The sequence below is a fragment of the Delphinus delphis genome, chromosome 21 (genome assembly GCF_949987515.2).
Source record: "Delphinus delphis chromosome 21, mDelDel1.2, whole genome shotgun sequence".
Taxonomy (NCBI): domain Eukaryota; kingdom Metazoa; phylum Chordata; class Mammalia; order Artiodactyla; family Delphinidae; genus Delphinus; species Delphinus delphis.
Genome location: NC_082703.1, coordinates 22,825,315 through 22,839,308, shown reverse-complemented (window position 1 = coordinate 22,839,308; position 13,994 = coordinate 22,825,315). Strand labels below are relative to the sequence as shown.

The 13,994-nt window shown below is 48.4% G+C and overlaps 1 protein-coding gene across 2 annotated transcripts in view; it reads right to left on the bottom strand.

Moving 5' to 3' along the window:
• Positions 1 to 824: 824 nt before the first annotated feature.
• IRF2 (interferon regulatory factor 2) overlaps positions 825 to 13,994 on the bottom strand; it is an 84,968-nt gene continuing 71,798 nt past the window's right edge. Inside the window, exons 8-10 of one of the 2 annotated variants that reach the window (XM_060001226.1) lie at positions 11,616 to 11,780; positions 3,788 to 3,834; positions 825 to 2,485 (exon numbers count right to left, since the gene is read on the bottom strand). In XM_060001226.1, the coding sequence (XP_059857209.1) occupies positions 2,177 to 2,485; positions 3,788 to 3,834; positions 11,616 to 11,780 (521 nt within the window). In that variant the 3' untranslated portion in view covers positions 825 to 2,176. The remainder of the gene's footprint in view (positions 2,486 to 3,787; positions 3,835 to 11,615; positions 11,781 to 13,994) is intronic. The other variant, XM_060001224.1, reaches the window with a different exon arrangement.

Genomic DNA, 13,994 nt, shown 5'->3' with positions numbered 1-13,994 from the left:
AAAGAACTGGACCTGTTTATTCAGGATCTGGGAGAAGGGTAGGTCTCCAGTGAAGAGCACAGAAAGCAAGGCTTTCCGTGAAGCGCAGGTAAACCCAGAGTCACCAGGGTGTTCCTCGCGGAAGCAGCCAACCATCAACCCTGGCATTTCAACCACAGCACAGCAACTAGTAAAATGCTTCAGTTAATTTTTGCTCAGGGCTGGATAATTTTATGGCCGCTAATTGTATCTGCAGCCACCCACAGAGAGAGGCATTAAAATTAGCCCTTTGTCCTTTCACTGAAGGAACCTTTTCAAATATTAACCTAGCAATCTCCTCCATAAGCCCCCAGAGGTAGTAGGGGGGCAGCTAAGTTTTCGTAGGCTGATTTTTTGGACATCGTGGAAGCATGAGGGGTGAGCGCCGCGGCCTTCTTTCCCAAGGTCAGAGACTGGGTGGTGGGGGGAGTCTGGGGTGTGGAATTCCCACTTGTCACTAGGAAAGACATGCCTTAAGTTCTGAGGGCAGGGCCTAGGTCTCAGAAAGAAGACTGACTTTGACGAGGAACCCAACAAATGTTTCCTGTTCTCAAAAACATTTTATCTGTGAGCCCAGTATGTGACATAAACACAGAATTTTAGTCCTATGTTTAAGAACAAGAAAAACACAGATGTGGGTGGAATTTGCTGACTGTAGAGAGTAGTGGAAAGGGGAAAAAACACTCCTCCAGAGTCACACCAGCCTTGGATTATGACTACCTATGTGACCTTGAGTAAAGGCATTTTCCTTTTAGTCTCCATCTCCTCCCTGTGAAACGGAGATAAATCTCTATCCTGTGCACAACCTGGATGAGTGAACAAGTGGAATCATCATGTAAGACACGCAGCACAACGTCCAGCTCCGGGCGAGCGCCTAACAGAGGAAGCCATCTCACAACAGAAACCTCCAGGGTCGAAAGGGGGAAAGTTCTGGTCCACCAGTCCAATCCCATGACTGTGCTCTAAGGGACACACACACAAAGCCAGGCGTGATGCCCATTAAAAATTTAACTATATATCATATTCATTTATTATCAATCCACAGGATAATTTGATTGCTACATGAGCTCATAAAAGCTTTTTCACCTTTACAAAATTAAAAAAAAAAAAATGTGCCACAAGGATGTAATAACAACTGCCGATAAACAAGAAAAGGAATCTTAAAATTATAAATTTGCTGTAGAAAAGATAAAAAACAATTATATTTTCTTTAGAATTTTACCTTGAATAAAATATTCCCCGGTATAAAAAATAAAAAAGCTTGCTCTGGTTAGAATTAGAGTATTTTTCTCTTCAAATCTGGGAATTTGCATAATCTCTCCATGATAGTTTTCCTTTGTACCGCGTGGCATTCAAGCATAGCAGATTAGAAAGATTTTCTTTTTTTCTTTTCTTTTTTTTTTTGTTTTGTTTTTTAAAGCAGTCTTTTAAAATGGGACATCTGTGGAGAAGTTCATTTTCTTCTCCTCCTCAGGGATGTGGAACACAGCCTTTGAGGGCAGGAAAAGGAGGAAAGAAAATGAAGGGGATAGGAGGGCCGGGGAGGGGAGGGAGGGGAGGCGGTGGGATGAAGGGGAGGCAAACGAGGGGAGGGGCTGGGAGGGGAGGGGCTGCAAAGCAAGAGGAGGAGATGGGAAGGGGGAAGGGAGGGGAGGAGGGAAGAGGGGTGCTGACTGTGCTATGAAACAGAGCAGGGTCACGAGAAGGTCTATCTGTAAGTGCTTTAAGATAAGGTGCAGAAGCAGACTGCAACGTCGCTAGTACTGCCCTATGTACATATTCACAAGAATAAAAAATTCCAGCTAGTTCACATTTTCTCCTCCATTCAGAGGCATCCGTTCCACCATGCTGGCCTTGACCGCAGGCAATGCAGCACCTCACTGCCCGTGTGGGTGTTGGTCCTATGACGTCCTTGAACTTGAGGGAGCAGCCCTGGGAGATCCAGCAGGCTCTAGAGATATGCGTCTACCAAGGGGCTGGAGTCCTGAGTTAAAAAGAAGCTCCAGTACTGGAGTTGGACACAGCAATCAAAGTTCTATTGTCAAGGCTTTTTCCCTTAAGATTCGTCTAAAATAGGTGTCAGAAAGAAAAATATAATACAAACAAACAATAAAACAAAGCCAAGAAATCCCAACAACCACCAGGGGAAGTGGAAGGCTTAACAGCTCTTGACGCGGGCCTGGGTGATGTCGGAGGTCTTCTTGATGACGCTGGCCCGGGTCTCCCGGTCTGGCCGGCTGCTGCTGGGCGCTGGGGTCACGGAGGGAGCGAGGGGGAGGTCTGGGAACGGGGGCCAGGAGCTGTTGTAAGGCACGGGACAGCTCTCCTCTTTGATGGTGACCTGGAGGTCGGGCTTGTTGGAAGTGACGAAGGTCGCCATGCTGGGTAGCAGGTACGTGCTTCGTGTCCCCATGTTGCTGAGGTACTGTTTGCCTTCAATGTTCCTCTTCCGCCAGTGTGGTCGGCCCTTTCAAAGAAAATAATCATGATATACATTTCCTTTGCCTTCTCTTGAATGGCTTTTTAAACAATGTGCCACCCTTCCCATGTGTTGGTGTCTGAGTTTCTTAAGAGGCATGGAATAAATGAGAACCTTAGCGACTCCACACCCCTGAACTGAAATCCATTCCCAGCCATGCATGCCCCAAGCACAGTTTCTCTTCCCTTTTTAATCCATGCCCATTGGCCACCTCCCAGAAATCTAGCCAAGGCTGTTCTATGAAGGCAGGAAAACAAGGCAGCAGCTTGGTTTCTGGTTCCCCTCTACTCCGGCTGCCCGGCCTCATGGTTAGGTAGCTTTGGGCCAGGATGGCTGATGTGTCAGGGCGACTAAGTCCTCACAGATGGCCCGATCTGATCTTTGAGTCAAGCTGCATTTTCAGAGGGCCGGAAGCGAGGAACCCAATAAAAGACAGGAAACGCCCCTGGATTGCTTTCAAACGGGTACAGCTTAGCGCTCCAGAGTGCGCTCCAGAGTGCATGCACATAGCCGGCTTCAAGGGTGGCGTCATTCAGAGAAGGAGCTGGAATTCTGACCTTGAAGAAACAGGTTCCGAACGTATGTGCGCATCTCCACCCACTGTCTTTCAGAATTCCTGGACTATACTTTAAAGTATTTAGTACATTGGGAAATTACTAATTCAGACAATCAGTAGTCAGTCTCTGTCTGTCTGTCTGTCTCTCACTCACTAACTCACTCAAACACAGACACAAAGCAGGCTTCGCAGGAATGCTTCCCCTCACAGTTCCAGCCATTTCCTGCCATTGTCTGAGCCTAGCCAAGAGGAGAGAGATCAGAAGCAAAGCCACTTGGAATCCGGACTGAACACATACCTGGCCCGTGGGCAGGGATCACAGGGCGGGCTGGGGGGAGGGGACACTCCCGGTATCTGGGGAGCTACTTTTGCTTAGCACTTTCCGACACTGACTTCTCGTCATTGCCTTGGGCCACTTGGACCTTCTATTTCTGCTTGTGAATTAGGATGTTTACGGTGGTAAGCATATCAGCGTTTCTTGGCCTTTTCCTGCCGTCATAGCCTCCTTTCTCACAGTAACATCTTACCCCCTTCCCTCCCATCTACTTCCCAAAGCTTCCTTTTGTAAGTCAAAAGCACTGTAAATTTTATGTATATTTTACCACCGTCACCAAAAAAAAAAAAAAAAAAAATCCAAAAGTGAAACTCATGCTCAAAAGAAAAGAAACTTCACCAGCAGCGGGGAAACCAACGTGCCAGTTGGGAAGGCTTTGCGCCGGCGCCACCAGGCTTACCTCCGAGCTCTCTTCATCACTGGGCACACTGTCCGTAGTTTCGCTTTCTGTTCACAGAGAGAAAAACACAGGCCCATCATTCCTGCCACTCAAACTGTTTCGAGGCCCAGGCAGTGTTTAAAACAATACATCAGCACGTCTTTCTTCAAAAGAGAAATGCATCACTAAACTCATAACCTCCGTCCCCTTGTGTCAGGTCAGACGCGTGTGCCTGGGAGATGCTAGGGAGGAATTTAGAGATGAAGGGTGGCTCGTTTTCCCAGGGCCAGGCTATGCTTATTCATGGCCTCTCTTCCCGGGATGGGGTGCCGGGCCCCCGGGCTGCCCATCCGGGTTCTGCCCGCCCTGCCCCCTGGCCCTCTGCTGGCTCCACGTCAGGCCCTTTCCTCACAGCTGCTCCACCACAAGCCGCTCACTGGTCTGTTCCCATTCATGGCATTTGGTTCATTTAAGTCCCAGCCCAGCCTCCCCAGATGAGCCCCATTCTCCTCAGATCCCTCCTTTCCCTCACGGCCCTTCAGTACTTATATCCTGGGTTAATAAAGTGGCACCTTCCCCCTGGGTTACTGTGGGTGCACAGATTCTAGGGTGGCTCAGCTGCTGAGTGTTTACCCTCTTGTGGGGTTCCCTGCTCTGGAGGGCAGGCGGGGCCTGTGACTTGCTTTGAACCAACAGAACACAGTGGAGGCGATGGGATGCACGTGATGACGTTATGTAACCCTGCAACCTGTCTAATGAGGAGACCATCTCCCTTGCTGGCTTTGAGGAAGCCAGCAGCCATGGCGGGGAGGCTCACATGACAGACAACTAAGGACCGCTTCCAGCCAACAGCCAGCAAGAAACTGAGGCCCTCAGTTTGACAGCCTGCCAGGAACTACATTCTGCCCCAAACCCTGTGAGCCTGGGAGCAGATCCTCCCCGATCCCATCCTCAAATGAGACAGCAGCCCTGGACCAGACCTCAGCTGCTGGTCTGTGCAGAGAATGCCCTGAGCAGAGGACCCAGCCAAGCCATGTCTGCTCCCCCGACCCTCAGAAACTGTGGGATAATAAATGTGTGTTGTTTTAAGGCACTAAGTTTGTGGTTATAGGGTCACGCAGCAATAGATAACTCACTCACTTACCATCCTGATCCATCCTGCCACCTGTGAGACACAAAGCAAGTTACTTAACTTCAGTGAGGCACACTTTCCCCATCTGTAAAATGGGAGTATAAACACCTTCGAAAGAGGATTACGTGATGAGTGAGGGAAAGGCCTAGTACGGGGCCTGGAACACAGCCCACACCCAGTAAATGTTGGTGCGCCTTTGTCCTGAGCCTCATTCAACAGGGGATCTGCACCCCATGCTAGGGTGACAGGGTCACACTCAATAGCTAGCGATTACACATCACCTGTACATAGAATACAAGATTCTTTTAAGTAAAAAATAATTTTGATTTTTTTTTAAAGCAAACTAATTTTTTTTTTAAGTAGAAAAATGTTAATTGTTTTAAGTACAGAATTGATGGTGTGCAGTTTTTCAGGGTTCACAGCATTGAGAAAATGAAACACAGTGGGTAGAACTTCCAAAATACACGGACCCTTAGAGAGCCCTGAGTCTGGGTCATTCACTTTGCAGACATGGCCTGAAGGGAAGCTGTATTAGTGAACGTTTTGGGGGCCCGTGGGCCGGTGCTCTGCACGCAGGTTTTGTTCAGTCTCTAAGTCAGGGAGCAGGTCCTGTCACCCCTTGATTGTGCAGAAGGCCTTATGTGTTCTTGTGCCTTCTACCCCTTCCATCCCAAACCTACAGAGGGACTGGCCTCCAGCCTCACGTCTTGCTGGTGGTACAGCTGTGACCAGGTGGCTCCCAGCCCAGATAGAGTCCTTCTGACGACCCGGGGCACCAGGACCAGACCAGGCCCTCCATGAATTAAAGGCTAAGGAACAAACGGACAAACTGGGGCACAGATTCCTTCCTCGAACAAAGAAACTGAAAGTTACTACACGGGGCCCACCCTGGGGTCTCTATGCACGTTTCTCGGCCACTGTTCTCCAGTGGCTTCACCTGGGCACAAGCGATTGCCGAAAAACCTAACCCCCAGCAGCTAGAAGACGGGCCCGTCCACTCCTCGGACTGAGCCGACTTCCCTAAGCATCCCCAGCAGGGGCAGCAGAAGCCCGGCGAAGGCCCAACCCTAGTTGTCAGGGCAAACTGGCAAGGCCGGGCACAAGAGAGGTTTCCACACAAAAGCAAATTATACACAAGAGCAAGGGAAAAGGCCCCTCCACTCAACCTTCAGGCTAGCCCAGGACCCTGAAGAGGCAGCAGTCAGCGCTGCCACTCCCAAGAAAAATGCGGAACAGAGATGTTGAGAAACCAGCCAAAGTCGTCGTGGACTGAGTCAGCACAGAGGAGGGAAAACAAAGCAAGCTTCTGATTCCAGGGCCCCGGGCGCTGAAGCTCTCCTGCTGCTCCAGCCTCTGGTGAAACTTCAAGATCCCCTTTCCATTTTTATGGTTAGCTTTCTTAGAGCTCCGGAGCCAAGGTTTCTCTTCCCTTCCTGTAGGTCTAGGCCCCCTCACGCCTAATCACCCTCCATAAACACCATCATCTTCTGTTCCTCTCCCCTTCACATAAAAACAAGATGCCATCAGGCTTGCTCTGGGCGCTGGAAATAGGCAAAAATGGGCAGGTTAGACCAAGGTTCCGGGATTCCACAGCCCAATTCACAGTTGTGGGAGGGGTGGGAAGGCAGACCCTGGGGAAGACTCCTTGGTAAGGCCTGGCACGAACCATGAACAGCATCAGAATGTTAATCGCCTGTGAGCACCCAGTTTTCAACTTCAGGGAGATAGTCGGAGACAAGACAAGTTCACATGCTCTGAACTTCTGTTTCCAGCTGACACAAACGGTGGCTGAAGAGCACCGTTTCTAAAGGAAGATCAACTGCCTCTGAAGTAGTTTTGAAAACTCTCCATATAAGCAAACTGGGAGTTCTCATTTTCATCGTTTAAAAGAATGGCCTTGAGGGGCTTCCCTGGTGGCGCAATGGTTGAGAGTCCGCCTGCCGATGCAGGGGACACGGGTTCGTGCCCCAGTCTGGGAGGATCCCACATGCCGCGGAGCGGCTGGGCCTGTGAGCCATGGCCGCTGAGCCTGCGCGTCTGGAGCCTGTGCTCCGCAACAGGAGAGGCCACAACAGTGAGAGGCCCCCGTACCGCAAAAAAAAAAAAAAAGAATGGCCATGAGCGCCTTGAGCCTAGGAGCAGGAAATGCTTCAAGCTCTAGCCTGAGGACCCCAAACCCTTCTCTCTAGAATAACAGTGGTGCTCGTGGCCACCCCTGGGTCACTGGCTCAGGGTGCTCTGTTGGGGACACTCATGCCCATTTTCCTCTGTTTTCTTGGTTTTACTCCATCATTGCCATTTTCAAGATCGGTTCTTATAGAACAAATGAATTCATGGCAGCTCCAGCTTCCAGATCAATGTTACCACCGACACAGCAACATCAGTTGTTTCATTTTTCCTTCTGATTACTTTGGACTTGGTTTCGTATTTGCTTTGAGTAGAATGGAATTTAAAAAAAAATTTTTGGAGTTGCTTCCCGAGCACGGTCTGAGTAAGTTGCAAGTGTTTACAGAGTAATAACAGGTACCTAAGCAGTTTGTTTCATCTTTCTGGTCTCCGTTTCCCAGAAAAGCGACTGGGGTGAGAGGGAAGGAAGAGGCTTGGATTAGATGACCCCAAAGATGCTTCTTCCAGAGTTGCAGTTTTACAATGATGCTAGTCTCAGGCTCACACTCCACTTAGCCCAGTTTTTTATCGTCAGACCATCTCAGGAACATGATGGGGAGGGAGATGTCTTCTGTCACAGCCTTTTTGCACTACGACATCTTGGTACGTTTTCTGAAGGCTCTTGTTCAACAAGTTTTATTAATAAGATTGACAAGGATTCCTTTCCCTCAATCATTTCCTTAATTACTTTCCCTAGAAGGCTCAATTCAGAGGTTCAAATCAGAGTCCTCTGACAGCACTTCTATCTTTGCCGCACCCAACAAAATGCAAGCCTGCTACGGTTTCCAGAAGGACCCAAAGTCTTTCCCACTGGTCACTGGTCAGGAGGAAATCTCCCTTCTCTCAGTTATCACCAATCAATCCTTCGTCTTATACTTTCTTCTCCATACTCTTGTCCAGCCTTCCCCAAAATACTACTGTGGCTTTCTTTCACTAAACCACCCACAACCTAATAAAATCCTGGTGCCACACAGCAGGCAAGAGGCCACTTTGCGGTAGATCTTTAAAAATAAAAATGACTCGTCTCTAGAGTTTCCCAAGGTTGGGCTTTGGGACATCCCTCCCCAGGACATAGTTTTATGAATCCAACTAGAATTTCATGTTGTCTTAAAACAATCCAATGCAAGTACGTGCACTCAAAGGAACTGTCCCTTTTCTTGCTTCACCGTAATATTTAGACCATGGAGAAGACAGACTTGCAGAAATGAATGTGGTTTTTGTAATACTACTGGGGTTATATTTCAATGATCAGTAGGGGGGGAAAATAGCCAACAACCGCTTCCAAATACCGGTTTCTAAGTGAATGAAGTGGTTTGAGGAGGCTGCAATTCAGTTCAGTAGTCCACACAAAGGGACCCTGTCATGAGAAACAGGCAAACAGCCTATTCTCGTGGGGAACGTAAAGTTAGAAAGTGAATACCACCAAAGAGTTGCCTTTCCTAGTAGCAAGCTATGGGATCCCTGACTGAAAGATTTTAGCTACCCATGGTCAGTAACAGATAAGTTTCTTATGTGTCATAGGCTCTAGAAAAGTAGCAGCGATGACTTGTCTTGACTCTATCCAGGAAGCTTCCCTCCACAGGGTTCTAGAAAATTCAGACAGTGAAAACAATCGAAAGAACTAAAGGCCAGGCTGAGACACCAGGCTCCAACCAAACCCGCACTGCCCGCCAGCCTGGCACCAAAATCCTTCTTTTCGAATCTTGCAAATGTCCTGAAAAGGGTAATGAGATTTTCATTTCTCTCTGCATGAATCAGCTGTTCTTGGGACTCTTCTGCTAAAGCAAAATGCCAGTGCTGGCAGAACAGCAAGAAGACGCCTTTCCAGAATCCCCAAGAAGACTTCAGAAAAGTCTAACTCAATAGATAAATAGAAAAGTCTATTTTAAAGCTCCAAGCCCTTAAAAAAAAAAAAAAAAAACACTTGGGGTGTAATAATGCCTGCAGCAGCATGATATAGAGCAAAGTCACACATTTCCAGTCCTCGTCAGTGAAATGTAAGCACAGTGGCTTAGTGTTTCAAGTTTCAGTTATCTCAACTGTAAAATTAGGGCATAAACATTCTGCTCTGCCTCCTTTGGCTGGTCCTTGAGATTCTGGGAGGTGGACTGTTCTGAATGGCAGAGCCCCACACGGTCCTGCAGGGCAGCAGTGCAGTCAAGGGGCTAAGAGCAGGCCTTTGGCATCAGCCACGTATGGGTCTGACTGTGCTACGGGTTGTCTGTTTCTGGACATGCTGCTTCACCCCACTGACCTCAGATACCTAACATTTTTTTTTTCAAATAAATTTATTTATTTATTCATTTATTTAATTTTTGGCTGCATTGGGTCTTTGCTGCTCTAGTTGCAGTGAGCGGGGGCTACTCTTTGTTGTGGGGCACAGGCTTCTCATTGCGGTGGCTTCTCTTGTTGCAGAGCACAGGCTCTAGGCGCGCAAGCTTCAGTAGTTGTGGCACACGGGCTTCAGTAGTTGTGGCTCGCGGGCTCTAGAGCGCAGGCTCAGTAGTTGTGGCGCACAGGCTTAGTTGCTCCGCGGCATGTGGGATCTTCCTGGACCAGGGCTCGAACCCGTGTCCCCTGCTTGGGCAGGCGGATTCTTAACCACTGCACCACCAGGGAAGCCCGATACCTAACTTTTTTTTTTTTTGCGGTACGCGGGCCTCTCACTGTTGTGGCCTCTCCCGTTGCGGAGCACAGGCTACGGACGCGCAGGCTCAGCGGCCATGGCTCACGGGCCCAGCCGCTCCGCAGCACGTGGGATCCTCCCGGACCGGGGCACGAACCCGTGTCCCCTGCATCGGCAGGCGGACTCTCAACCACTGCACCACCAGGGAAGCCCCCAATACCTAACTTTTACAGAGAGAATAATGACAGTACCCAGGCTGACGGGGTTATTCTCATGATAATTAAATAAGCCAATCGATTTCAAGCACTTAGCACAGTACCCTGGGTACAACAAACACGCAACAAATAGTAATTATTACGAGGACTGGCAGATATGCAAGAGGGACTGGCACACGCAGGAGTTCAAAATATGTTTCATGAATAAATAACTGATGACAAGCTTATCCTGTCTGACAAGATTATAGGCTTCTTGTAGCCAAGGTTCGTTCTCACTTTCCTTTTATGTTCCCAGCACAAAAGAAAGTCAGGACCTTGAGGACATCCTGCGAAGTGAAATATGCCCGTCACAAACGAACTAATGTTGTAGGATTCCGCTTCTACGAGGTACCTAGAGTAGCCAAATTCAGAGAGACAGAAAGTAAAAGGGGGCTGGCCAAGGGGCTGGGGGAGGGGGAGGGGGAGTTATTGTATAATGGGCACAGAGCTTCAGTTGTGTGAGATGAGAAAGTTCTGGAGACGGAGGGTGGTGCTAGTTGCACAATGATGTAGGTCACTTAATGCTGCTGCGATGTGCACCGAAAAATGGCTAAAAGTGGTAAATGTTATGCTGTGGGTATTTTACCACAGTGGAAAAAAATAAGTTAAAATGAAAGAAAGTTGGGGTTCAGGAAATATGAGGTTAATTTAGGGGCGGATAATTCACAAACAACTTGTCCTTTGAATCAACCTAATTCTAACGCGGACTCTGTGCCGCTCACTGGGGTGGCGTCCTGACTGAAGGACACGCTATTTGGCAACACATAAAGGACACTGGGAAGAATTCCTGAACTATTTATTAGAGCGACTCTGGTTACCCATGATAGGGCCTCTGCTTTTTATTTGTAATATCTGCAAGCAATAACCCTGCCTCAGAACTTATATGTCAGAATTGTAACTGAGTCACCAAAAGTTAAGTGGAGACCATGAGAAGGAGTGCATAAGGTGATGCAATGTTGGTGGGAAAAGGAGCCGCCACTATATCCTGTAAGGATGGAAGAACCCACTGAACCCGGTGCTAATTCTGTGACTGTCGGGGCCAATTCCTGCCATTCTGTGTCCATTCCCTGGGGAATCTGCAGTGGGCTCAGTCCCTCGCCCAGCTAGAAGCTGTATGAAATTGAAAAAGAAGAGGAAAATACGTGGAAGTGACAAGTAAACTTGCTGAACGACAGAATGGAACTTGGGGTCTGAAGGTTTAGTTTGAGTCCTGACGCAAACACCTACTGGCCGTGTGGCCTGGAGGAATCCCTTCTATTCCAACACAGGAAACGGAAGAGGTGATCCCTAAGGTCCTATCCAGCTGGGTCAAACTCAGATTCCATTAAAAACATCCTTCCGAATTTCTGATAACTTGCACAAATAAAATGGACTCAGATGAACTACTTCCCCAGAGAAATCTTCTTATTCGTTAGTCATGCGTGAACATGTTACAGGTGATCAAATGAAATGCTGTGACTGGGTCTTCGAATTGAGAACAAAAATATCCTAGAAGATGTTGGTTGAGGACATTAAAGCAAGACTAGTTCCAGACAGAATAATCCTTAGGAAACAGGAGAGGTTCTCTGCTATGTTGGTGAAATCAGTGAGTGACCCTAGACTAAAGGACCGCCCTCCCTGGTTCCTTGCTCAGTTCCAGAGTTTCCGACCCCCGCCCCGCCCCCGCCTTACCTGCGTAGGAAGACACGGGGGAGATCTGCAGGGGGTAGAGCTCGCTCATGCTGACCGCCTGTTCATCACTCTCAGTGGTCACTTCCACAACTTGGCAGATGTCTGGTGGATTAGTGACAATCTCTTGATCCTCAATGTTGCTGTCCAGATGTGACTGTCCTACGACTTCAAAGAAAAGACAGCCATCATGCACCAACATCACCTGCCTTCACAATCCTAGCACACACTCTCGAGAAAGGAAACCTCCCCCCAGAGAGGCCAAGAGTCAGATTCCTGGTCACCAAATGTCATCTGCCATGAAACAAGAACAAGCCTTAGCTTTGGGTTAATGTCCCTGGAGAAGCAACTTGCCAATAACCTGGCTCGCCAGGGCTGTTTCCAGTGTGCCTGTCAATGGGGCTTACGCGTGGCAACATCCCAAACTCAACCCGGCCACAGCCAAGGCTGCAGGATGAGAGCTGCATCCAGACCTAGCCCCAGGGCCAGAGAGATAAACAGTGCTTTGAACCTGACCCATTTCTGTTCTCTGCTCTCGCTCTAAAGGAAGCTGCTGTGCTAGTTTCTGGGTCCTGGGGTCCAGAGAGACATCATCAAACCTTAATAATGAGGGAAGGGGCTTCCCTGGTGGCGCAGTGGTTGAGAGTCCGCCTGCCAATGCAGGGGACACGGTTCCGTGCCCCGGTCCGGGAGGATCCCACGTGCCGCGAAGCAGCTGGGCCCGTGAGCCATGGCCGCTGAGCCTGCGCGTCCGGAGCCTGTGCTCCGCAACGGGAGAGGCCACAGCGGTGAGAGGCCCGCGTACAGCAAAAAAAAAAAAAAAAAAAAAAAGAGGGAGGACCACCAAAATCCACCCTATTGTGTCATTTCTAGCTGTGGGACGCTCCGTTCATACTCCCAGCCTGCCTCCTCCTCTGCAGACAATGGATGTCATATCAAAACAATGGAAAAGAATGCTTTCCCAATTTTCTAACACACCTTCGGAGCATCAACTCCTCAAAACACTGATAATATGAATTCTGACCACCCTGCCTCTGAAATCCTGACTCAACTGTTTTTTAATTAAACTTTTCAGTCTGAGATCACGTGCAGTTGTAAGAAATAATACACAGATCCCACGTGCCCTTTACCCATGTGCAAAACTATCATACAGTATCAGGATATCGACATTTGACAGTCGATGCATCTTGTTCAGGTTTCCTCCGTTTCACTTGTACCCCTTCGTGTGTGTGTACCTAGTTCTGTGCAATTTCATCACATACGTGGTTTCACGTACCCACCTCCACAGTCAAAACACCAAACAGTCTCATCATCACAAGCATCTTCTGTAACTGTATCCACCTTCCTTCAGCCTCCTCCCCTTGTCTCTAACCCCTGACAACCACTCATCTGTTTCCCATTTCTATAATTTTTGTCATTTCAAGGATGCTTCACAAATGGACTCACACAGTAACCTTTTGAGATGGGCTGTTTTCACTCAGCAGAATTCCCTGGAGATTCATCCAAGTTTTTGGGTGTATCAGTAGGAACTGTAGGTTCCTTCAATTGGAGGAACCCAACTCAATTCACCCACTGAAGGAATTGTAGGTTCCTGTCCATTCTTCGGCTATCACGAATAAGGCTGCTATGAACATTCATGCACAGGTTTTATCTGAACATAAGTTTCCATTTCTCTGGGACAAATGCCCAAGTGTACAATTGCTGGAACACATGGTAATTATATGTTTAGTTTTACAAGAAACTGCTAAACTAGTGTCCAGAGTGGCTATACCATATTACATTCCTACTGGCAATGTATGGACAAGCTAATTTATGCACATTTTAGCCAGCTTTTGGTGTTGTCACTACTTTTTTTTTTTTTTTTGCTGTACGCGGGCCTCTCACCGTTGTGGCCTCTCCCGTTGCAGAGCACAGGCTCTGGACGCGTAGGCTCAGTGGCCATGGGTCACGGGCCCAGCCGCTCCACGGCATGCGGGATCCTCCCGGACCGGGGCACGAACCCGCGTCCCCTGCATCGGCAAGCGGACTCCCAACCACTGCGCCACCAGGGAAGCCCTGTCACTACTTTTTGACTTTAGTCATTCTGATAGATGTGTGGTAATACCTCATCGTGGTTTTAATTTGAATGCCCCTAATGCCCTGTCTTACTTTCAAACAGAGCTGACCTTATACTTCCGTTGACAATTGATTGGATGGAATATCCCTGAAAACTGGCACCCATAAACAAATGGGACCAATAATGTTTTTCCCAAGGGCCTCTCTCAAAGCACTTTGCCCTCATAACCAATGTTTTACTCATGCCTGTATAAGTTATTTTAACATTTCAACACATGGGAGTGACAGGGAAAGCATCATTATCCTGTTATAAATGAAGAGTGTCAG